This window comes from Anas acuta, chromosome 11 (assembly GCF_963932015.1).
Source record: "Anas acuta chromosome 11, bAnaAcu1.1, whole genome shotgun sequence".
In the NCBI taxonomy this organism is placed as follows: Eukaryota; Metazoa; Chordata; class Aves; order Anseriformes; family Anatidae; genus Anas; species Anas acuta.
The window spans coordinates 5096792-5122445 of record NC_088989.1 but is presented as its reverse complement, the minus strand read 5'-3'; the positions used below and the strand labels follow the sequence as shown (position 1 = coordinate 5122445).

At 42.3% G+C, this 25654-nt stretch overlaps 1 protein-coding gene and 1 long non-coding RNA gene across 3 annotated transcripts; one reads left to right on the top strand and one right to left on the bottom strand.

Annotated features, from left to right (window-relative positions):
* LOC137862546 (uncharacterized) lies at positions 1 to 19721 on the top strand. Its single transcript, XR_011100387.1, has 3 exons — positions 1 to 198; positions 16466 to 16520; positions 19624 to 19721. It is a non-coding gene; the product is annotated as an uncharacterized lncRNA (long non-coding RNA).
* On the bottom strand, positions 18573 to 25654 carry MDFIC2 (MyoD family inhibitor domain containing 2). 2 transcript variants are annotated; one of them, XM_068694735.1, is made up of 3 exons: positions 25451 to 25654; positions 25143 to 25364; positions 18573 to 21508 (listed from the first exon to the last, which is right to left on the bottom strand). In XM_068694735.1, exons 2-3 carry the CDS (start codon positions 25306 to 25308, stop codon positions 21249 to 21251), a joined length of 426 nt encoding a protein of 141 aa, XP_068550836.1. In that variant the 5' UTR covers positions 25309 to 25364; positions 25451 to 25654; the 3' UTR covers positions 18573 to 21248. The 2 variants fall into 2 exon arrangements, with proteins under 2 accessions (XP_068550836.1, XP_068550835.1); XM_068694734.1 differs by having other exon boundaries at positions 25475 to 25653.

The following is a 25654-nucleotide window of genomic DNA, read 5'->3' as shown; positions in this document are numbered from 1 at the left end:
CCTGGCTTCTCCTCCCTAATCTCCTGCCCAGGAGGCAGGGGAAACTCCTTGTTAATCAGATGTTTCCCTGAGCCAAATGAACCCCACTTGCATAACTCACGCACTGGGGGTTCTGCACCACCGTGGATGGGATCGTGTCTGGCAGCTGATGGCCAAGAGGACATTGTGTTGGGACCCCATGGCAGCGGGACCGGGAAGGTAGGCATGGCCCTGCCATCACCTCTGCCTTTGGGACAGCTTCCTGGGAAGACTTTAAATGCTCTGTGTGGGAGAACTTTATTGTTTTAATGCCAAAATGATTTCTAAGGATTGGTACTAAACAGCAAGTGTGTTTTAGAGGAGTCATGTTTGTTAGTGCTTAAAAATGAAACATCTGTGAGAAGAAAAGTCAAGAAAATGCTTTAGTTTTCCCATAATAATGATACATCAGTGGTTCCATAGACAAACATGTTTTATAAATACAGTCTTTTAGGCTATTAACGCTCTTCTTCTGGCTGAAAAGACGCAAGAAATCACCATAAACTAAATTTATACAGTTTCTGTTTAAAACAAAACATAACAAAAAAACCACAACAGTTCACTATTAATAAGATGTTGAATAACAGGCATTTAAAGAAAGACATAACTATGATATTAACTAGATAAATGTAAAATACTCTGTGCATTTGAATGTGAATATCACATTAGGAGTAGAAAATTACAAAAATTTAAATACTGTAGGAGGTTGTTATGTAGGTAGTCTATAAAAAACAGGCAATTTGGAATTCCTCTAAAGAACATAAACCCTAGATAGAGCTGCTAGTTCCTTTGATAAAGACAGGTCTCAAGCTGAAGGTTTGATGTTTAAACCCCCAAAAGGTGTCTGAGCTATCTTTTTCTAAGGGATTATATAAGATAAAAGCTTGCACTGTAAGTCCCTATTTTAAGAAACAGAGTTGCTAGGAAGTTGCTAATACGAAAGGCTAATTGTGCATGCAATAAAAGCATAGCTCCATTCACAAAATGAAGTGCTAACATTTTGATATGGGCTGAAAATTCTCTGCTCAGGAGCTGCTGCAGGGTGTGTGTCACTCAGGGCTGCTGCCTCATGTCCCCTGGGGCCGCGGCTGCTCCTGGTCTGGTTTTGGCACTGGGATGTCCCACGGGCATTGTGAAAGCGCTGCTGCTGCTTATACCAATGCTGACAGACTAGCAAGGTGATGTATCTTGGTTTTGTACAGTTCAGTCTTCCCGAACTGTTTACATCTCTGTCGCCTATTTATTTTATTCTGCTCATCACATTTTCTTCACCTTCCAACCTCCAGTCTCTCCCCAAGAAGTTTCCATCTGACTGCATTGCTAGCCATTTGCTAGTTCTCTCTGGGATGTTTTTGCTTTTGGGGCTCAGGTTTCCAAGCTACAGTGCAATTGCTCAACCCTTTGGTGTCACTGAAATGAGCTTTGCACCCCACAGGATTTGTTTTGTAGCTTACAAGTGCTGCATTCCTTTCTGGTGGTGCCTACCTCTTTCCATGGAGTAAGAGTGCAAGCTCACATCCCTAATTTTAGCATTGCAATTAGTTGAATTTCTAGTTTGGACTTGATCTGGGTTTCAGTGGCTGATTCCAAAGCTAGTGTGCAATCCTTTGGATTTGCTGATTTATGTGAGCTGGGTCCAGGAGGAGATGTGTACTTCAATGCAAGACGAAGAAAAAGTATCTGAGCATCTTCGGGTCAGTGGGAACCCCACACCCAGCCCCACTGCACAGCCTCATGGCACAAGGCAGACCCTTCTCCTTTCCTCTCCTCTTCCTGGCCGATGAATGTGTGTGGTGCAGGCCATGCAGTCCTGCCTTCCCATCCGTGGCATTTCAAGGGTTCGTTTTAATCACCGAGGTCTTGTATTCCTGGTGATGCAGCAATTTATCCCTGTGTGCAAAGGCTTGTATCAGAATTAGGAACTGGATGCTCAGCTGATGCAAATTGATATCACTTCATTAATGTGTCTGCCCTGGTGCTATCCCTGTAGCTGGGTTGATTTACAGCAGCTGAAAATCAGGCTCCAGAGCTTCCTTTTATTTAAACTTTCTTGATCTGTAAAATAAAGTTGCGAATAAGATGATGGTGACAGAAGGGGATAGTCTGCTTTGTAGTACCTTGTTCACTAACGTTATAAATGATATGGAAATGCAGTTGATGTTTTGCCTTTAAAATATTAGTTAAATCATTCTGTCAACACATATTTTTTAATACATATCCTCCCTGTCAGATTTTACACTTAATCTTGGAGCCTGTAGACAGCTCAAGAGCATCGCTTTCTGCGGCGACTCCTGCATCAAGGTCTCCTTTTCTGTTATACTCAGCTTGCATCTGTTTAAACACAAGATAGGAGATAAATGATAGTGCCAAGCTTAAACATACATCATCAGGACTCTGATGTGAGGCTGTGGAAATGGCAGGCCAGATGGTGTAACGCGAAACTCAGACATCACAGTTTGTCATGCCGTGCTCCAGTCCACTGTACTAAAAATGGACTTCCCTGCACACTTAGTCAATCATCTCTCCAGCGACCAGGAAGCAGGGGTCAAAACAAGAGATGTCAAGAAACAAAGGTCGTGGTCCTGCTCGGCAGCTGTTCAGCCCTCCAAAACTGGGCATCGTCCTTGCTAGCTGCAGAGAAAAAATGTATAGTGGAAGGAGGGCATTGCAGATGATATTATTGGGTCTGGAGAATCACTCTAAGAGTTAATAAAACTGAGCCTACTAGTGGAACAGGCGAGAATATGAAGACCCATCTGGAGGAATGCAATGTTAGGGAACTGTTTTCCTGGAGGACACCAGAGAGATCAATATATAAATAAGTTGCTGTGATGTTTGCTTTAGGGGAAGTACGCAAATGCCATGCGGAGAAAAAATTAGCAACTATATCACTCTATTGGTGAGGCATTAATCAGAGTGAGAAGAGGGGTGGCAGAACTAAAAGACACCAATTTTGATGAGTTTAGGTGTTAATTTTTATTTTTAATATGCAACAGCATGTGAAATGTAGCTACATACTTCTTTTTTATATGCTGACCTTAAGATTATATTTAGAAAATAGTCTTTCTGATGAACAGGAGTTAAGATATGAAACTACTAAGAGTAATTGTATTGCATATTCATTAATAATTTGAATACTTGTATTCAGAGGATAATTCATCACCACGTTGCTTCAGCTTTCTGTGTGTGCAGTCTCAGTGAAACACGCAGTGAGGATCCATTGCTCTGGTTGTGCAGCTGTGTAAACCCTGGGATAACACAGCAGCGAGCTGAGCTTTCTGTTGCTAAAGGCAAGCTAGGAAAGGAAAAGAACCCCAAAGCTTGCATCAGCAGATCAAATACGTTATGGAACCACTGACTATGAAATGTTGCTCCTAGTTATTGAAGACTGTTTGTTGCATTATGCAGGGCAGGTTTGTTTGTTAAACTCGGCTGGAGAAAAAAGCAGCGTGTGGTGTACGTGTTGATTTAGCAACGTAAGTTGCTCCTTGCACGATTACACTTCGTAGCAGAAGAGAAGGTTTCTCAACTCCTAAGATACTCATCTTTCTGAGGTTCTGTTTTATCAAGCAGCAACTTCAGCGTGTGTGTGAGGAGTGGAAAAGATTCAAATAAAACCACTGGCATGTTTAAAATTTGCTCCAGTTTACCATTCTTCCTATATTTTCGAACTGCCCTGAGATTAGACAGGGTTTAGTAAGAGGCCAATGTAGCTTAAAGTTTATTTACCAACACTGATCTATGCGCTGTGCCATCCAGTTTAACTTGTCAAAATAGGACTACAAGAAACATCAAAGATTTATTTTACATTGAGGTTGTGTGTGCTGTGCTCAGCATGCCGACTGAACAAGGTAAAGAACGCACTTGTGCAGGGAAATATTGTCCTGTGTGGGGGAAACAGGATTTAGAGTTGTTCTCTGAACACAAGTAAGTGAAACTGGGTTTGATTTTTTTACTTTACAGTGAATAGATCATTATTTTGTTGCCTAAAAAGAGATTTTTGGAAGTACACGCTGACGATACAGTTAACTCATTGGAACAGATCAGTTAGCCTGGCTCGGAAGCCTAGAGTTGAGCTGAATTTTATTTATGGGAGCAAAACACTGGGAGTCCATTGGTACTTTACAGAGCTTTGATTCGATAGGTTATTGATTTTGGCTTCAGGGGATATAGCCCCTGTTCAGAAAGTATCAAACTCACACTGAATAAAATTGTCAAAAGCCTTAAAAACAGTAGTAAGGTGCTGGCTAGCTCTCGCTGCAGTGCTTCAAATGGAGTGGGGAAGATATGCCTTATTGCCTTCAGACCTCTGGAAGCAGTTATGTGTATTAAATACTGGAATAACTTGATATTTTAAAAGCTTATACGCTCATCCAAGTAAAATGGGTTTAGAAGACTGCTGGGAGTTTCATTATTTTATGACTAAATCGATACCCAGATTTATGCCTTTTGGACACAGAAACTTGAATTTAATTGAGAAAATGGATCTAATGAGAATAGACATTTTTTATGCAGGTGCCCTTATTTAAAAACACACATGCATGCAGCTCTGTACCATGTGGGAAAAAAAAAAAAAAGAACAACTTTAAGGTTTGAATATACCCACCAGAGAGAGTGACAGACGCAAAATACTGGGGAATGGGTAATGGCAGAGAAATAGCAGTGCTTCTGAACACCTGAGAAACCAAAGGATTTCTTTTTCCTTTGCTCTTGAATACTAAATTCATTAGTTAATGCATAAAAGCATATTTTATTCCAACCTATCAGCGAATTTAATAGCCAGATGGCAATAACCTGGCCATCAAATTCTGCACTACTAGCTGACTCAAGTGCAGCATCAGTACCTCTTATTTGCCCCTTCTTTGGCAAATGTGTGATATTTATAGTACGCTTTTCCTACTATAAGCTATTATCTATAGTGATGAAAATCAGAAGGAAACCGTATCAAATGTATTTAGCTAAAGTCTGCTCTCTGTATGGAACCAATTAAACAAAAAGCCCCAGACAAGTACTTATGCATGTGCTTAATTTTATTCCTGTCTCCAAGACCAACTTTAGACCACATGCTTTGCCAAATCAAAATCAAAATGCAGAGTAACCCCATTGACTTCAGTGAAATAACTCGAGAGTCAGTCCCATATATTTGTCTCAATATGTGTTTCATTGGCTATAATAGGCAGAAACTATTTATGACACAAATTTCCTGGACTTTTACAGGCACAATTAGCACTCTGAAGGGCAGAAGAGAACTAGTAGGAAAAGCTAACAAGTCTAGAAACATAGATGGAGAAGTCATTAACATTTCATTTCTTCTATACATATACCCAGGCGTGCGCGCGCACACGCACAAATGACTCTCCGCTGGGAATGTACACATCTTGCAAATTTAAATTACACACTGAGAATAGGTTTGTGTTGCAATGTACAGCAAGAAATTTTCAAGTTTATAGTTGGCAAGAAATTAGCATTTACTATATAGAGAGACAACATGATGGAGTATATTTTGCTCTTTATGCTAAACCTCCATTGATTGCCATGGGAATATTCCGTGTGGAAAGGCAGTAGGAGCTGTGCCTTTAACAGTAAACAACAGTGATAGTCAGTGATGTTTCTGTCTGCACTGAAATAAAGTGCTAATAAAAAAAAATCTGCGTTCATATTGTTTAAAAGCCACAGTCGATAGATTTTTATTTTCCCCGCTGACTTGAACAATAAACTTCTGTAAACAAAATCTGACATGCCTATCTTATTAAATGTAATTTAAATGAGCACTCGGAAAAAAAATAGATGCCTTCGGTAAAAAGATGCAAGGGATAGAACGGATAGGACTTGGGAAGCATCAGGCAGTACTGTTTTTCCTGTATACTTTTGGGCATGGCCCTTGAATTTTCCATTCCTTGCTGAGTGTAGTGGCACCGTATCCACACAGGTGAGATGCTCAGGACAGTGTGAGGACAGGCTCATGCAAGAGGTGTACCCCAGCTGGAATAGAGGTGGCATTTACTTTGAAGCCAAGTTCACCCCCAAAGTTCCCGGAAGATTTGGGTGAGGTGGACACCTGCAGGTGTCCCGCAGAGCCCTGGTGGCAGCCGACAAAGCAGGAGAGGAGCTGGTGTGCCTCTGCCGCCCTGGGGCTCGCACCCGGGCAAACACTGGCCTGAGTGTTTGTAGGTGTGCAGCTGCAGATCCTTTTGTAAAGAGCTGCCCATAAAAATAAATCTTGAGAGTGAATAACCGCGGGCTGCATGCTTTGTGTCTATCACTGCTCGCTGTGTGGATAGAAATTCCCCGGCAAGTCCGTCTCGTTCTGCTCACACGAGCGGATTGCTCTTGGAGTTAATGGGATGACTGCCGTGTGCACCGGGCTGGATTTGGGCATTGCTGTGCCCAAAGTAATTTTAGAGGCAAGTGAACCCCATAACGCATCGATCAGCTGTGCTGTGTGACACAAGCCATGAAACTTTTTTCCATGGCTCCTGCGTGAAGCCTGGCGGTCACTAACTGGGGCTGTGAGTGGGGTGCTGCTGCTTAGACAAATATTACTTCCTGTCACATTACCAATATTTTATTTTTTTTTTTCACAATTTTTTTTGTTTTGCTGATACATTTCTTAAGACTTTTTTTTTTTTTTTTTTTTTTTTAATAAACAATGTACAATTGAAAAAAAAAAAGGAAGCAAAAAGGAAGATAATCTGTAAGAACAGCACCAAGGAAATGTAGAGTACTGGAATTATCAATGTTTTTTTTCCACCAAGCTCAAAAAGGATCTCATTCTCCTAAAATGTTTGCAGGAACACAGGGACAGGTATGGTACTGGGGCCGAGACACCCATGGTGCTGTGCCCAGGCTGTGTAACATCACCCAGCAAGGGCATGGAAGTGACAGCAAGGTCTCTGCACCAGGAAGGCTGGACTTGCACCAGAATTTAAAATACAGTGTCAGAAGATAAATGATACACTTTTGGGGATGCTCAGGATGACTCTGATGGTCCCCACATCCCCTTTCCCCTGCAAAGAACACCCAAGCAAGGGCTATTCATTTGGCCTCTCTTCAGAGAAGGAGGCTTTTGGCTTTGTGATTAAATCTATCTAAACTGCTCAAAGAAGAGCCTGCACTTTCATGCTAGAACAATTTGCATTAGGTTTTTGCCAAGCGATTTTTTTTTTTTTCAGGAATGTTTTTTGCTTTATTCTGTACATGAATAGAGTCCAGGTAAAATATTTTTAATTCATTTGAGGCTGGATTAGTTATTGGAAAAAAAGAGATATATATTTTTTTCCTTGTTGTTACTTGATTTAATTAGTGCTCTGTTTTTAAAGTGGCAAGCCAAGCTTCGCCAAGTCTGGTTCTCTGACTCATGCTAACAGGGTTTTATAGCCCCGCCTGCATCTAAGAGAAGGAAAAAAGCCCCAAAGCTTTATTTTTAACTCCATGAGCATACCTTGTCCATTCCATTAAAACACATGCCCGTGCCCGTGCTGGTCTGTGGGGGCTGAGCTGAAGCCCACCCAAACCTTGTGGGTCTGTTAAAGCTGAAGTTTGCTAAAATACGAAATAATGCAATTTTGTATTATTAATATTCTCTTCTCTTATAGGAATTTGTCCCTTTACACCCTTCTAGCAGCTGAGTGTTTGTGGGTGGATTGGAGGCTGCCTGCAGCGGGTGACCCCAAACCTTTCCTCATGGGAAGAAGAAAAGATGCAGCTCCACGTTGCCCATGCTCACAGCTGGCCTTTGCGCTCCTGGCCCGACATTTCCATTCCCGTTCCCACCTCACCCTGACCCCGAGGCAGGTCTCCTTCTTTTGGGCTCGCCAGGAGTCTCAGCCTGAGCCTTTTTTTTTTTTTAATCCCAATTGAAAAACATCATATTTACCGCTGGTGAGGTTTTTTGCAGGACAGGGCTTGTTCTGCTGGATCTCTCCAGTTTGAAAAGGGTTTGAGTTAAAAACAAAAAGCAACCAACTTCTAAATTATGAAAACTACCCAGGTTTTGACACTTAAAGCAAAATAGGAAAGTTTTGAAATTTTTGTGGCTTTATTCTTTGCGCTAAAACCAAGCATTTTGTGAGCTAAAAAATTACAGAATATATTTCAAAATGATCAAAATAGATAATTTGCTTTAACTCTGCTCAGATTTTTTAAAAATTTCTTTTAATTTTTCAATTCCTTACCCTGAACAGAGACAGTGAAAACTACCGAGATGTCAAAGCCTCCCTTGGAGGAGGGAGACCTCTGTCCTCCCAGGCTCTGCACACAGCATCCCTCGTGCAAGGGGTCCCTGCCTCCCCGCCACCCCCTGGCTGGGTGCCCTCCTGCCACCTCCCCTCATCCCGCCGGCCCCGATCCCACTCTTCCCACCGCCGCTGGCATCCTCCCCGCCGGTTTGGCAGAAGCGGGCCTTTCGCTGTTGATTTTTTTTTTTCTTCCCCCCTGTCAATCAGTTCCTTTGACATCTAAATGTCAAATGACACCACATGGCATTTTTCGCTTGTGATTTAATTGCAAGCGCAAAAACGGTGGGTGCAGCGCGAGAGGGGTTTTGAGAGGATGGATCATTAGCAAATTCAATTAGCTGGCACTGGCTCTGGCTGGCATGGAGGGCTCCGGCGGCGGTGCCAGCGAGGCTGGTGCCACGCGGCGGGGCCGTGGCGCAGCGGCAGCAATCCCAGCCTTGCTGGCTCACCTTTCCTTCCCACCAACCAGCCTGGGATGAGAGCTCCAGCAGTGAGCTTCTCCCTCCGCAGCGCTAATACTGTGAGGGTCTCTGCTGCTTCCAGGAACGATCTCTTGCACCGGCAAATCAGCATTTCTGCTGCTGGAACATCATTCCTGGAAATGGTGCGACGTGACATGCCCTCGCTGCCTGTCTCGGTGTGAATGAGGATACAGCAAAGCTCATGTTTTCCATTGTTGAAACAGTAGCATAAATCTTTCACTAATGCACTGCTGTCTTTTATTATAACAGTCACTGCGGCACAGAGAAGTACGTCAAATCTCTCCTTGTTGGTACAGTCAGTTGTTGGCATCGCCCTGACATGTTGTTTCTTCCCTTAAGATGGCTTTGTAAAGGGACTAAAATGAGTTGCTCAGCCTCTGGCAGCACCTCCGCGTGTTTTGACAAATCTGAGGCTTTAATGTTGTGCGTAAGAAGGTTCAAAGCAGGGGGGAAACCGAGTCCCGGTGATGGGTTTTGACAAAAGCCAGCCCTGCGTCAGCAGCCATGGGGCGGCGGCGAGGGACCGGGGCAGGCACACGGGATGGTGCTGGAGCACGGGATGGTGCTGGAGCATCCGTGAGCACGGACATCCTTGCTTCCGTACGTGGGTGCTGGCCTGCAGGAGGCCAGGAGTAGTCACAGATGTGTTTTAGGTTGAAATCTGATGTCTGAAGGACGGCTTTGGGCTGACCTGGGAGTGCTTTGGGAGCCACACTTCTGAGAGAGGGAAAGATGCCCTGATGTGCAGGGACCTCTTTGTTCCGTGCTTCCCCGTCAGAACTGAGTGTTCTGGGTGTATTCGAAGAAGGGCTGAGTTTGATTCTTGAGGCTGGTTAAAAAATGGTAGTATAGAGAAATAAAACCACGCTGAAGTAAGGGGTTAATGACTGGCTGCCTGAACCCCAGAGCAGCCTGTATCCCCCTGTCTGTGCCTTCCCTTGTATTTTCGTTTGTGGTGTTGTTGCCTCAAACAGGCTTCCTGGGTGTCTGTGTGGCCCCTTGTGGCTTCTGAATGCTCCCCCAGCAGAAGAAATGACTCTTGCATGACGAAAAGCTTCCCCGTGTCTCCCAGCAGTGCAGGAGCTGGGGCTGCCCTGCTGCTGGGGCTCTCCCTGGGGCTCCTGGTGCAGGATGCTCCCAGGACGCTTGCCCCAGCCAGGACATGGGCTTTTCTCTGCTGCTTAAAAGGGCTGGGCTTAAAACTGCCTCTTTCTCTCTCTGCAACAGGCAAATTGAGCTCCTTTCAGAGAAGCAAAGTGCATAGCCTAAGCCAGCTAACCCCTTGGTTCGTTTTCTCTCCAGTCTTTGTTCTTTCTGGGCGAGAAATAAAAATACTTCTCTGGTAAAAGGTTCCTCTTTGTACCTGTAAGGCCCTCCTCCTACATTCCAGATTGGGGAAAAATGCTCCTCCTGAAGGCCCAGCCTCACGCTAGGTCTGGGGCACGGCTGCTCTCACAGCTCCCTGCAGTGCCAACCGCTGCAGAGCTGAAGTCATCTCCAGCAGGAGGACAGCTCGAGTCCTGTATTTTCCTTTCTGTCTGCTCCTCAGCTTCTAAACCATGCAGTTTAGAAGTGGGTGTTCCCTCAGTGCCCTAGAGAGCTGGGTAAAGGACATACTGATGGCTTTTTGGATGGGGAAATTGAGGCAGGGCACTTGGGTGGGACAGCAGGGCTGCAAAAAGGCTCTGGGACAGGCCCAGAATTAAACTGTGCCTCAGACGAAAGTTTTTCCCCCAGGGGCACCAGGCAGCCTGATCTCTGAGCAGACATTTCCAAGGTACCACAGCTCCTCAGGAGCACGGGCTCAGCCCCAGCCCTTCCCCAAGGCTCTGGGCAGGAGGGACGTCCCCGCTTCTCTGGGCTGCTGCGGGGTGACTTTCTGATGCCCCTTGCAAAAGATTGCAAAGTGTTTGGCATCGGTGCAAATAAGCAGAAAGTGTTTGGCAAAGCTCCCTGGCATTTTTTTTTTTTAACTTTTTTTTTTTTTTTTTTCCCATTCTGCACAAGATGTTTTACAGCCTTTGTGAGCCTGTGTGGATGCTTGTTTCTGGCACGTGGTGTGCTGGAGGCTGCGGGCTGTTGCTGAAGCCTCGGGAGTGCAGCTGGCCTTTAAACCCTGCTTTATAGGAAGGAAATTCTCCGGTCCCGCTGGAGAGGGGAACGAGCTTGTGACACTTGGTGGAAATAGAGCAGGTTTAGTTTGGTCGAAGGGGGAGGGCTTCCAAGGAAACACGAGGTTTTTAACAGTGTTCCAAAGTCCAGGCAAGTCCAAAAATGTTCAGTCCAATCGTCTTGCTTTCCCAGGCTAATTTTATGAGGAGGCCCTAAGATGTTAAGATGTGAATGAGGAGTGATCTTGTTCAGCCTGAAAAATAAAATTAACACCAGTATGAGAAGGACTGAAGCCCAGAGGACAGCGAGCATCTCATTCTTTTTTTACCGAAGGATGCAAAGGCTCCACTTGGGATGTGCCTGAAGTCCATGTTGAATAATGTATTTCGTACTTGCCTATGAAAAGAAAGTCAACCAAGATCCCTCTGGATGGAGTCAAGCCCTTTTTAGTGCAATAAAGGAGAACAGGAAGAGTTTTTTTCCCTCTTCCTTCTCTCTTAGGACTTTTTGCCCTGTACTAGGTCTTTTCCCCTAAAATCTGCCACGTCTGTCCCTTTTAGGTAGGGAACTCCATCCCTTGCAGGTCAGTCTATCACCCTTTTTTTCCCTTGTGGTTTCAGTGCTCAGCACCATGACAGTCCTTGCTCAAAGTTAACCAAAAACTGAACCCCACTAGCCAGGAGCAAGACAGAGCTGTACCACTGCCCTTCTTAAAACCAGTGGTCAAGTTTGTCTTTTTTTGCCGGCAAATTTGGTATTCTTCGGAGTCTGCTTGGCGTGTGCCTCGTATGTATTTTAATCCCCTCCCTTTCTCTTTCTCTCCCCAGCCCTGCACACCAGCTCACCCTCAGGCTGTCAGCATCTCCAGTACAGCACCCCCAGGGTTTCCGAGGGGTTGTCAGGAGCAGCGAGTGGCAAAACCTGGGGAACCTGGGTTGTGACGGATGCCTGTGGTGTTTGCCAGCAGCGGCGGCTGTAGGTAACCCAGGGCACTGATATTTGTGCCACTTAAGAGTTGATTTCCTAGGTGTGGCTGTTTAGAGCCCGGTCCTCCCTCTAAGTTAGATATTCTACAACACAACAGACTTCAGCAACTTCATTGCTATATATAAAGTTTTTTCCTCAAACCTTTTTCGAACTAAGTCCTGTCTCCTCCCCGGGAAGCATCTGCTTCCCATTGCCAAATTCTTCTGCGTTCCTGTCCCCTTGGTTGTGTTTTCTCTGAATCCTTTAAAAAATGTGCATTTTGGCTGTGCGGTCATGCCAAGGAGTGTGAGAGTTTGCACATTTCGAGCAGGGATTGGCCCGTCTCGAATTGGTGCATCCAGAGAACCTGTCACAAGTTCCTTGAAGCACTTCTGCCTTCTGTTGTGCTGGCACCGAGCTGACGGGCGCTCATTTTGCATGTCTCGGCTCTGCGCTTGGCTGCTGAGGATATTTGCAAGGCTGGATATTTCTGGTTCTACTCCACAGAAGCCTTAAATGGAGTATTTGCTGTGCCCTGCCTTACAAAAAGAAGCCTAGTAATAAAAGTTTGAAGGCTCCTGTTCAAAACCCTTATGTCAGACCTGCCTGGGTGGTGGTACGTCTCTGTTTGCTGAAGGAGTTTCTGAATTCCTTGGCTGTCACCACGTTCCCTTAGCTCCCCTGCAGCTCTCCTTGCTTTGCCTTACCAATGGGTTTCATAGGGCTTATTAGTGCCATTTCTTCCTATATACTGTTCAAGACATTTTTCATGTGCAGAATCAAATATTTGGAAGTGTCTTGCAAGGGATTTCAGGCTGTCTGCAGTTCTGCAGGGCTGTGCTGGTGCCGCTCCCTATGCCTGGAACCTCTCCATAGGGCCAAGAGCACAAAGCAGGTGGGAGGCACTGAGTGTGAGCAGGTCCCTCTCTATGAAGTGATGTCTTTGGAGCCTTGATAGCTCCATTTCTGCTCAGGCTCTGGGGACTTTTCCATCAGGTGGTGGCAGAAGGAGCCCACGCTGACCGATGAGCAAACACCAGCAGCTGCAGATCGCTATTGTGCAGAGCAAGCCACATCCCTTGAGGTTACCAAACTAGAAGTGACAGCATATGGATGCAGGTCTATCACCTGTCTCATCTGCCAGTGGTGACTTAATTATCTGGCACCTGGGCTCCTCTCGTTGCCCAAACAGAAATAGGAGGAAGGAATGACTGATTTAAAACCTCCTCTCTCCAAGTAGATGTTGATCTTGTGTTGCCAGATAATTTTAATGGTGTCTTCTGACCTTAAGAGGGATGAATCTAAGTTAAATATCAGGCATTTGGATCTCAGCAAAGTCCAGATTTCCAAGATGAAGAAATACAAATAGTTAGAAAGGCGACGCTGTGCCTTCTCTGGATGGCTGAACAAGTGCCATTAGCGCTTGAGCGTATTCCCAACTAGATATAAAAGGAATCAGGAGTGTTAAGGAAAAACAGAGTAAAGTGAATGCCTATTACAGCTGTCGCAATAGGAAAGTTGCAACATTTGCTTGTAGGAAAAGATGCAGAAGCACACAGAGTACCTGTTAGTGAGAGCGAAGCCAGACTTGGGCAGGATTTCAAGTGTTGCAGACACAATCCTGAAGGCTATATACAGAGCAGCGTGACTTTTCCATGATGTTGGTTAAGACATGCCATTGCAAATTTTTTTTTTTAAAGGCTTCTTAAATTTTCTTGGGTCTTTATGGAGTAGACACCTCTTAGGAGTGTTGAGTGTGCCAAGGGATTGGACCTAGGAAACAGAGTCCTTGGCTGCATTATAAACACGTCTCATCCCTGGGGTCCCCTTGATACAGGTCAGATTCCTAGCTGAGGATATAAAGTTCTCCAGGGAGAAATCCACCCTTGGTCCCTTAGTCCTGATTTCTTGTTTGCAGACTGTACAGTCTTACATTTCCCCCTTTCTGTCTTTAAAATTAGGAGCTCCTCTGGGTCAGACGTAGTCTCCTCCCATGCCTATAAAACACTGGTCTTGACACAGCTGTTACACACAAAGCTAGGGGTTTTTATTCCACCAGGGATTCTGAAGTTTGGCGAAAAAATACTGCTTGAGATAGACATTAGAAATTGAAAGAGCTCGTATAGAAGGATGGTCAGAGAAAACTCATTCCGGAAAAAAAGGAAGGTTTCTATTCTAGTTCTTATTTTACATTTGAATGCAATGGCACAGATGGTTGACCTGAATCCCAAGGACTTCCAGGCTCCCAGGAAAGTGACTGGGTTCTTGTTTCTGTGGGCTGCCAAAGCCCTGCAGCGCTTTCCAGGGAAACATTCGGTTCCCAACACTTTCTTGCCTGTGATGCTGTAAGGTCAGTTTAAGCAAATGATCGTTCTGTCATGACCAACCATTTTATTGGAAAATTTCTGCTCTACTTTAGCTCTGATAATTATACAGCTTCTAAAAGTATTAACAAATAATGCTGATCTGGCTTTGTCTTATGAAGGTTTTTATCACAATTAATCTTTGCCCACTCTCCATCATTTCTTGCTTCTTGGAACACAGAGGCATTGCTATAAATAGTCTTGAGTATAAATATGGATTTCTACGTACACACACACTCAAGTGCACAAATTGATATTTTATCATATCATACTGTACTGTGTCATATAACTTAATATAGTATTGCATATCTGCAATGAGAAGACACATTTTTCTGGCCTGATTAGTCAGTCAAAGTGAAGCATCAAAGGTTAATTTCTCTCTGTCTGAAATGTGCACAAAGTTAGATCTAGCTTTATTGTGCCACGATAAACTTTGCGTAGTATATCTTGCATAAAGGTAAAATACATTTTCCATGACTTAAACCTTTGTGGATCGGTGCTGTGCTAAGGGCAATTAGATTTAACATCCCTGGAAGCTCCAAAGGCATTTTAAAGGACTCGCTCTTTTGTTCCAGCTCTAGTGCTCAGAGAGACTGAGACATTTTTGGAATGGGTTTTGATGGACTTATATGAAAATTTATATGACTAAGAATTGGATTTGTTCCTCTGGAATATTATGGATTATTTTTATGTTGGAATTACATAAGTGTGCAGAGCTGCATGCAGTTGGCTTAACGTAGCTAAAAATATATCTTTTGATTTCCATTTGGAAAGGTAGCTGGATTTTTCCAGCTTCCCCTTTCAGTGATGACTTTATGGTGTGTATGGGTTACAAAATATAGGAAACTCTGAAATGCGTAGTAAAATCAAGGGATTGAAAATGGATCAATATTTGATTATATATTTGAGAAGGCGAATGTTGATGCATGTCCTTTTCCACTCCTGATTTTGAACGGCATTGAAATCCCTTACAAATGAAACTTATTTCAGAGAGTCCACCTGGATGTAAACGAGGAAAGGAGTGGGCAGTGGTGTGGAAGCAGAAAGCTCCAGCAGCTGGGGCAAAGGCCCACCTGTGCTTGTCCTCCTTGCGCTCTGCAGCTCATTTGCCTCTGATGCAGTAGAAGCCACAAAGATGACTTGGAAAGAAACCTGCTCCAGGGAGCAGTTGGAGAGCACAACCTGTAACAACTGTTATCAGTGACCTTACCAAAAGAAATGCCATCTCTCTCTGTTTCTTAATTCTTTACCTGTCACTGTCTGTATACAGTAAAGTCTGCTGGACACTGTACTAGCCAAAATCATTATTTGGAGAGAGATTTTTCCAGCTACATTTTTTTAAGGAAAATTCTCTTGAAATCCAGGGCAAGCTCTTCTATTCCAAAAGAGAACAGATCAGAAAACCTGGGCCTTTCATTTTAAATGGTTGTCTCTGTTGCTGAATACCAACTTTCAGCACATTTTCTTTGTCCTCAAAGACGTAGTACAACATCCCCAAAGTTTTTAGGATCTGAAACAGGGGGTCTGTGGGCAGCTCTGCTGTTTCCTGAGCAGGCGCGTCTGTGTGTGCAGTGACTGTACCAAGCAGTAAGGCGTATTGACACTTTGAGGAAATGAACGATACAAATACACCGAAATAAAGATGAAGAAAGGTCTTCCTGTATATTAGTTTCACACTTGTTATTTAGCTAGAACAAGTACAGCATAAAACTGAGGAGCTGGCAGGATGCTTCTATCAGGTTTTTGAATGTTGTGTAAGCCACCACATTTTACAGCGTAAAGGAGAAACTCTACTTTGTTCTGCTGCTTCTTTCCCTATCCTGTGTGTTTTCTAAAATGGACATGTCACTTTGGCTGTATAATCTTATCATGTTTAGATTTGATTTAAATCCTGTCTTTTCTCAGCTGTGCTTGCTAATGGAATCACTCATGCTTTTTATACAGTTGATCTAATAATATTTTCTTCACTGCTCTCTGGCATTATTTTCTACTTCATAGAAATCATGGCAAAACTGGCAATATAAATTGAGTCTGCATCTTAATGATATTGATGGTGATTTTCCTGTGCACTTGTACAAGGTATAGTTTTTTTTTCTTTCTCTTTTACCATGGTCATTTTAATATACTTTGGCACGAGGACATGACTGACTGTTTCAGTTGCAAGGTTCTCTGACAAGGAAGCAGGCTTCTCCAATATTACTTTGTCACTTAAACTGCTTTGCTCAGGCAGGCCATCAACAGAGTGTCTATGAGAGATATGTTATTTTATTTATTTTATTTTATTCAGGATACTCGTGTGGCCTGTGAACTGGTTAGAAGTCTACAGTCTTCTGAAATCCAAGGTGTGTGGTGGCTCTCCACAGGAAAGCCCTACAAAATGGTAACTGTGGCTTTCAACATTTTCTGCCTTTCAACATTTTCTCGGATTTCAGATGGGGATTCCTGAATAAATACTTTATATTTAGTGCTGATATTTTTCTCTTAGCTCTCTTCCACACCTAAAAAGGGGACAAATTATATCCTGACAGCCACTTCCTCTGCTTCGCTTCCTGCTCCTGCACCCTCCATGGTGACATGGCAGGGGTGGGAGGGAGAGGTGTGCTGGGAATGACCCTTAAAGGTGATTTTTCTCCTGGTTTTAAGGGGAATCTGAGGTGCCAGTGGGTACCTCAGGGGAGCAAGGCCTTTTATGGAGGCAGTAGGTGCAGTTCAGCATTGCTCTTTCTGTTGTGCCTCAGCTCTGACCATGGAAGAGCTAGCACTTGGGACAGAAAGTACTGCGTTTACGTTCAGGCCTTGGCATTTTTCCTAAGGGTACCAATTATAATGGTGTTTTTTGTGCGATGGGCACACATCCATTATGAGTTGGCTTGCACCCACCAACTCATTTCGCGCAGGCCACAGAACACACATCAGATGGTGACGATTCCTGTTCGCGTGCAACGCGAAGGAAATCTAGATTGTTACCGGCAGAATATTGAATTCCGTATAATCTGCTCTGCAATTATATGAGGTATGCAAAGAGAAAGTGCAGTTTTTCAATAACCTGCCTTCCTTTTTTTCATATTTTTAACCACAGGAATGATAGACTATTAATCATGATTAATACTCAGTTACTGTGAGTTATGGTAGAGCAGTGCCTGGTGGTCCCAGTCTGTGTGGTAACCTGATTTTCTTGCATAATGGGAAACTTACCTTGCATTTAAGAGAGTTAAAATACAGCTTGACATAGGTGAAAATTACAGCAGTGCAAAAGGCAGATTGGAACCACCCATTTCATGTAATTAAAAGATAAATTTAATAGTTACACATTCTTAGTCAAACAGTATTGAAAGTTTTCAATATATACAGGCATAACAATAGATGAAATATGATTGCAGGCATCTTACTTGCTCCCATATTTTGCTTTCTTCCTGAGAAACAACGTTTTCTAGAGCTCTGCTGTAGCATGCAGCCTGAATCTCCTAAGCAGCGCTGAAGTTAAGGCAAGAGTCATTGTTGTCTTGATATTTGGAAGAGGTTGATTATTCTGGTTGTGACTGCTGAAGAGAATATGAATGATCAAAATGCTCTAGGAAGTAGAGGAAAGTCAAAAGAGATAACATGATCTGCTCCGTTCCTTTATTTGGAGAACTACGCAGGCTAATCTTTGTTTACCTCATATCTAAGGGACTCCTACTGCGCATGGAGAGTAAGGCACCAGAACTACAAGTGGAAGGGCTCATGTTCAGTTGGAGAATTTCATTTCCTTTAAGATAACTTCTCTTTTACCTTTGAGAAGCACCCTGACGCCTTTTGATCGGGTCCTCTGTGTGCTGGGTGCAGTACAACATTTAGCAAATGACAATTTCTGCTGTAAAGAATTTGCATCCAAATCAGTATTGTGTCCTGTGAGCACACAGAAAAGAGATAGACGTTTTCCTTTAAAGGATGAGATCAGTGAGACGTTTCCACGAGGAGATCCTTAGAGAGCATCCTATGGTCCCTTCCTGTAGAAGGTAGCAATATAGCTCCTCGTTATTATCTCCGTCTCTCTCTTCCCCCAACCAATCTGTCAGCTCATTTATGGTGCTGAGGAGAGGCGTCGTGTCGGAGCGATGTTCCCGTTTGCAAAATGGTAACGTTTATTTGTTGTTCTGAGGAGCCGGTTTCACACACTGCAGAGCTGACATCTCTCTGGGAGCACAGCTGAGTCCAACATGTTCAGAACAGCCATCCACCGAACGCCTCCTACTCGCATGCTCAGGCCTTTCTCCACAGTAAATAAAAAATGCAGAGAGCGCCTTGAATTGTTCCTTGATATTGATATTTCTTTTTAACTGGAATGTCTACCCATGTTCTTATCTGATAAATGGGTATTTCTCTGGCTGAGGAAGTCCGTTTAATATAGGAATAGGGTGGCTCTCCAAACAGGAAATCCAGTTTCTGGAATGCTTAATGGAAAAAAAATCTGACTTTCAATCAGTGTATTGAGTGGTCCCTGTGTCATGAAAGTATAACACTACAATTAGCAGTTTTACAGAAAACAAAGTCATCATGAGCAGCTGCTTCTCCTCTGCTACATGAAATAAGGTATGAAAACCATTAAATATGGAAAAAAGTATTAACACATTTTTCAAGATTTTGTTGCTTATACAGAAGGCCACTGAAAATCTACTTCCTAAAACAGGAAACTGAGCAATGTGTCTTTGTATACTTTAGTCAAGAAGATATTGCTGCACTGTTTAAAACACCCCTATTCATGACATCAGCAGTTTTTAATATTTTTCACAGTGTAATTCAATTCATATTGTTGGGATATCCTGTCTAGCCATGGCTATGGACATGTCCATTGTAAATCTGTCTTTGACCTTACCCATGCCCTATAATAGACATGACCTCAGTTTGCCAACCAATGGATTACAACATAAAGTTTTTTTTTATAATGATTACTCTGGAAACAGTTGAAGAGAACTGGTTTCCTCTCAGGCTCCTTCCAGCCCTTGCACATATGAAATCCCACTGTTTTGGATGGCAGCATCAGCAGCAAGTATTGTGTGCATCACTAATGTGTGTATTGGTACTCCTCTTAGAAATGATATGTGGGGCAAGATTTCTCCTTTTCTGACTCTTAACTGGTTTTGGTCAGTGTCTGTAGTCACACGTGTCTGCTTGCCAACTTGTCGAAGATGACCTGTGGCAGCAAGATGTGGACTGATCCAAGCCTGTGGCCAGCTCCCAGTATGTTGCCCTGACAGTTTAGTCATGGTATGGCCAGGTTTAAGATCAAAAACACGTGGGAGAATACAAACTGAAGCGTTAAAAATCAGCATTGCTCAGCCCAGGGTGCACAAATTCAGAGCCTCGCAGATGGTGGTGGTGAGCACTTTCTGTGTCTGGGTCCCACCGCATCTGGCAGGCTGGCACAGGTACGACAATTAAGCACTAATGACTTTGTTCCTTCAGGTGACTGCAACTCACAAAGGATGTTGCCATTAGAAGAAGCAAAGCTATCCTACTCCCCACCAATATCCTGGAAGGAGTACAGAAACAAGGTATGCTGGGCTGTTTGCTATGCTTCTAAGGTTCATTGTCCTCAAAGCCACCTCATTTTTTATTTATTATAAAAAAAAAAGGCGTTTAATCTGCTAAGAGGTCACTAAGCTTTGTAAGATATCTGACAAAGATCGTTAACGTTTCTACCTCCTTCTTACTTCCAATTTTCTGAAAGCATGAATTTCCAGAAGGGGGTGGGAGGATGGAAATTCACATGAGTCTTTGTTTCCATTCATTAAATATTTGTGTGTCAGGACTAGAGATTTGAGACTCGGATTATTAAACAAGTGGCTTCAATGATTTCAGCAAAGCTGAGTGTCCTGGCATCTTGTCCAGGATTCTTGTTTGGGATTCCCCAGGCAATTCTGCATTGAGATCAGTGGGGTTTTAGGGAGAACTTTTAGTGACTATACAAAGCAAACATGGTCTTTGGTGTTAGTCTATAAATATCTAATGTGAGCAAGCAACTCTGTATTTTCCTCTGTGCTTAATGCAATCGTTCTGCACCCTGAGGCGGCTGAATTTACATGCTTTTGTTGTCATATGTGTAATGTGCAATATGTATTTCCTTTTTATTAATCAGACCTGCCATCAGAAAAGAGATAGAGAGAGTTTGAAAGCACAACCAGGATAGATACTGTCATTTTGTAATCTTTTGTGCGCAGGTGGAGATGCCTGTTTCCACTAGAGTAGATGGCAATATTCTGCTGCTTGCAGAATTCTTACAGATGAAAATCAGGCAAAGGAGTTACTGGCTATCCATGGGGTAATTCTCCTCTGAAAGTGTGCAGTCAATTCCCATTTAGGCTAATTACACTTAAGGAGCCCTTTCCTATAACTAATGAACAATAGGCATAACCTGTTATTACATAACCATAGGCACACACATTAATACGCTGTCGAATTGCACTACCCTGTTAAAATGCTTCCTCTACAAAATTCACTGGAGATTTTTAGAGACATTTGCTGTAATTACAGCTAGCATGGTTTCTAATTCATTTAATTTTCTTTTCTACCTAAACTGAGCATATAAGTGTGTTTTAAGAGATTGAATAAATAAATTTTTAATTATAAAATGATGCTGTATCATACATTATTAATAATAACCAACAATGTGTAATACATGTTTATGTATGAATCCATTAGGAAGATGAACTAGTATATATCAGTCCTAAAAGAATGTCCTAATTTGTCCTGTGTTTGTGAATGGGGAAAATCCATGTTTAAAGCAATTAAGGGTTTATAAAAGCATTGCATTGAAAGTGGATAAAGCATTGAGTACGCTTGGCACTTAGGAATTCTCTTGTTGTCTATGGCAAAGGAGAAGACCCTTTTTTGCCCTTTATTATTGTACAATCAGTATGGTACAGATATACAGACCTCCAGGGTGGGAGCAGCATGATGCACATAGTCCTGGTTGGCAAACACTCTGGTTATTTTTGTTATTAATAAATAATAATAAAAAAAAACTCTCCTTTGTACTCTGCCATTTTCCTTCCGGGCAATTTTCAGGAATTGTGTCTAATATTTTCCTATTAGCGATAGCAAACTTCAGAAATCTCCATGGCAAGTTCCAGGCATTCACCAGTCTCATGGCAGGACTCAAAAAGGCTGCAATCAATGTCACAGTCACAGTTGCAGTCGTTGTTGGAGTGGTCTTCGTTGGAAGTCTGGTAGTATCTATTGGATGGACAACAGGTATCTGTCAGCCAATGTTCACAGGTATCAGGCAGCATTATAAGAAAGTCCCAAAACTGGCAGAACAAGCAGGCCAGGATAAGTGTTGCGCATTCATCTAAGAAAAAGGAAAAGCAGCAAGACATAAGAAAAAGGGCCTGCTTGATTACCCACGTTTAGGCTACTGTGACTACGCAGAAATGAGATAAATGCTTTCAGTCGATTCTATGGAAGTATTTCTTACGTTGTTTGTCCTGGGGGAAAAAATAAAGTGACATGAAAATAGTAAAATAATCTGGGTGAAAATGTTCTGGGGAGGTGAAGTGCAGAGGAGCAAGTGTTCTTGAACTGCTTGGGCAACGAGACAAAAGTTTGGAAAATAGTATCAGTGAGGACGTCTGTGTGGAGACAGCGAGTATTCCCCAAACTCTGGCTGCCTGTGGCAAAAACTTTCTGTTCTGTTCTATTCATTCCCCTCGAAAATCAATTAATTACTACCCACAGTTCAAACAACAGCATCTGGGGAATGCGCCTTGGAGTGCAGCAGGGCTCTGAGCAGGTGTGAGATTCTGACTGTGTGAATCTCGTTGGAGCGCAAAGACCCAAACCTTTCAAATTTTTTTCCCTCCTTGTTTTTTGGAAAAGAAAAATGCCTTCAACAATATGAATGTCTTTTCATTGGTTCTTTCAGGAAAGCATATGGTTATAACCGCATTCCTTGCCCTAGAATGACTAACTGTGAACTCATTCAACTGCATTGGTTCTGTTGTGGCATTTTCTGTCTCACGTAACATAAAGTTCACTGCCAGGAAGTTTCCAGAATTACGCTTTTTTTTTTTTATTTCTTTTTGAAGAAAGCTTTCTTGATAAAAAAACAAAATTAAGAAATCATGCCAACGTCTTTATATTTATATACATGTATATATAAAGCAGCTATAGCAGGTAGCAAGAATGAATAACGTGATTGAACTTCTTTCTAAGTAGCATATCATCACCAATGTTATCAATTTTAATACTTATTTAAATATGTCAAGATCTATTTGAGTTCAGACAAGCACAACTAACTTCTAAGTCAGTTCTGTTGAATAAGAATGACTGGATTTTGGTGATACTTAGTAAATTCATGCTTATATTTTTTTCTAAGTAAATGAACTGAAATAATTATAAAATTGAAACATTTTATAAGGTGACACTGCTGCATTTAATTGTATGAAATTTACAGTGTAGAAAATGTAATCATTTTATCCAGTAGTCCATGGTGTAATTAAGACTATTCTTCTTAAGTATCTTATGTTTATGAAATTTCCTTCCTATACCTTTCCATTTTTTTTCTCTCCAAAGATCTGTTTTCTAATAACATTTTTTTCCTGAATGCGTTAGCCATAATGGTGCTTATGTAATCTTAAGAGAATAGATACAATTCTTAGGACCTCATCCAGGAAAGGGAGCACACAAAAAGCACAAGATTTTAATAATAAAGTAATGTTTCAGCACAGAGTCTGTGATGTGCAGTAAAGATGCTTTTAAATTCCCATCAGAGCACACACCATGAACTGTGATAATGGATGTAACACATTTCAAAAAATCTGCATGTGTGAGGCTTTTTTTTGTCCTGTTTTAAGTGGGGTAATGTATATAAATAATAGATATTAGCAATTAAACATCCATTCCTATGCATTCATTTATATATTTGAAAATAAATTAGCCACAAACTGCATAAAAGGAGATGCAATCTCCTGTTTTCTCCTCTGTTTTCCCTGCTGTTTGCGAAAAGGCATTATTGCATTTATCTCGGTGAGAACAATGACCTCAGCTCTCGTTCTCTACATTAGTAGATTAATTACCACAAAAGAAGAACTTCTAATAATTTTGCTAGCCTGCCTCATCTCTAAATTTTCCTGTTCTTGTCTGGTGACTGTCAGTTCACTCTCTGCTCAGGCAGATGAAGCTCTGTATGAGCCTGGTCCAAAGCTCACTCGTGCCACTGGGGTCACCCCAGCGAGGCCTATGAGCTTTGGATCTGCTCCCCTCTCAGCAAGTCCACGATTTCTTCAGCTATTGCTCTGCTTTCAGAGGTTCTCCATGCATCAGCGAGCAAGATTTAGCCTTGTGTGTGAAATAAGCAGTAACTTGTCAGAGTAGAGTGAGCAGAGTATGCAGTGACAATCACAAATCTGGCTTCCTTTGGTTCTCTTGGCTTCCATCCAGCCCTTAACATTATTAATTGAGCACAGCTTGTTTTTTTTGTTAATTTCCTTCACTTTTAGCTTTCTAAGGAGTACAAAATCTGTTATTTGCATCACATGGTACTCACCTGTGTGTGATTGAGGGGCTTGATCCAATACTCAGTAAACTTAGAAAATAGTGTCTGGACTAGGGGATGAGTCCCTTAAATGGAATAAATACTTCATGGCCTTAATTGAAATTAAGTGCATTCTAATAGATGTACCAGAGACATTCCTTTTATTATGGGATCGGTGTTACAATAGAGACGGTAATGGTTCCTTGAAAGCATTGCAGTTTATTGTGATGATCTGTATTTAGAAGTTCTTAATTTGGGGATCATTAATATGAAATGCATGATAGAACCCAACTCTACTTTATATAAGATACTAAGCCATTATTGCAAAAGGCATACGTAAGAAACAAAAAAAAATGATTCACAGAAGCACTTTTTCCCACACCCATGTGAATAACCAGGAATAGCTCCTTGGGTGCTGGTACTCAGCATAATTTCACTAAAATCAGGGTTGGTACAGCATTTACATGACCAGGAGTCATGGCCCATGGTCTGTAATGGGCACAACCAGTTCTCTTCCTTTTCTCTTGGTTAGGCTATTGTCTGTGAGAGTCTAATAAAAAATAATGCAAACATTCTGCTCCTTTACTTGTGCTCTTTTGCAATAAAAAGGCTCAGCTTCCTTTCTGAAAAGGTAACAATGATTAATATTCCCAGAGCAAATTGCTTTAGCAATATGTAGTGTTCATGTGGGAAAAAAAATGCACTTGAGCTACTGGGGCTCTGCTGCAGTTCTGGTTTGTAGGTACCTTTCATAATGCTTTGTTTTCAAGTATGTTTTTTCAAAATGCAGACCATACTGAGCTAACCCAAAGTCCTGTCCACATATATCCACCTTGCTCAGTCATCAGAAACAGTTTTCTACAGAATCATGGCGGAGCTTGAAGAGATCTCCTCATTTTGACCCACATGAGTTTTGCAGTGTAGGCTGTAGAGGAGAGATTTAGGAGAGATTTGGTGGTGGACCAGCAGAATGGCAGGGTTGGATGTAATGGTCCGTACAACTGCATATGTAAAAAGTCCTTATAGGACATGTCCAGCCCACAAAACACACCATCTGTTCATCAACCACAGCAGCTGCTGCAATAGCAAAAGCAACAGCCCCTGCTGTTGGGAAGAAGTAGGCCCATGTTTGACACTTTTAACTGATATTGACATTAGTAGCTCCGTGCAAACACTGCTTACAAAGGTACAAAAGCTTCATTGAACAACAGCTCCATAGGCTCTAAGCTCTTCTGTGAATTTAGTATCACTGACAATTTAAGATAATAATCTACAGATTCTCATGTATCATAAAATGTGTCTACAAGGCAACTTGGTACTGCTTTTGGCTATGGTCTTGAATCTCCTATTCAGCATGTAAGCATTTATTTCAGGTTAGGTACACATAGTTCTCTTGAAATGGATGTTATTTAGAAATGAGCTTAAAAGCAATGTGTGTTATCAAACATACCATCGCTGTCTCTCTGACGTACTGATGCATCATCTTCGATGTAGGTGAACTCTCTGCATTTCTCCAGGGAAGCAATGGATGATCTGCTTGCGTTTGACAATTTCTTCTCATTTTTGGTTTCCTTTGATGAAGCATCTGCGATGCTGAATTCTGCGACAGTACTCATAACAATACTTCTCACAGGCTTTTCATCTGCATGCTTTTCATTTATAAGCTGGTTATCTGGTGGGATTAAGAGAAAAAAGACTTGTTTGTGATACTAAGGCAAAGATCTGAAGGAATAACATATGCAGAATTTCCAAGCCTACAGGTGTTTACTTCCGAGGCCTAACCCTATTTATCTGACGATTTCAGTCTCTTTGGAGAAGTTTATTCATAGAACAAGTATTTATATATTTTCACCCCTAATTTTCTCTTAAACCCAGGGGGTTTATAGGCTAGGGTGACTACTCAGTTCCATTGGGTGGGTTCAGGTGAGGAAGGAGAACAGAACTATCGGCTCAGTTGAAATC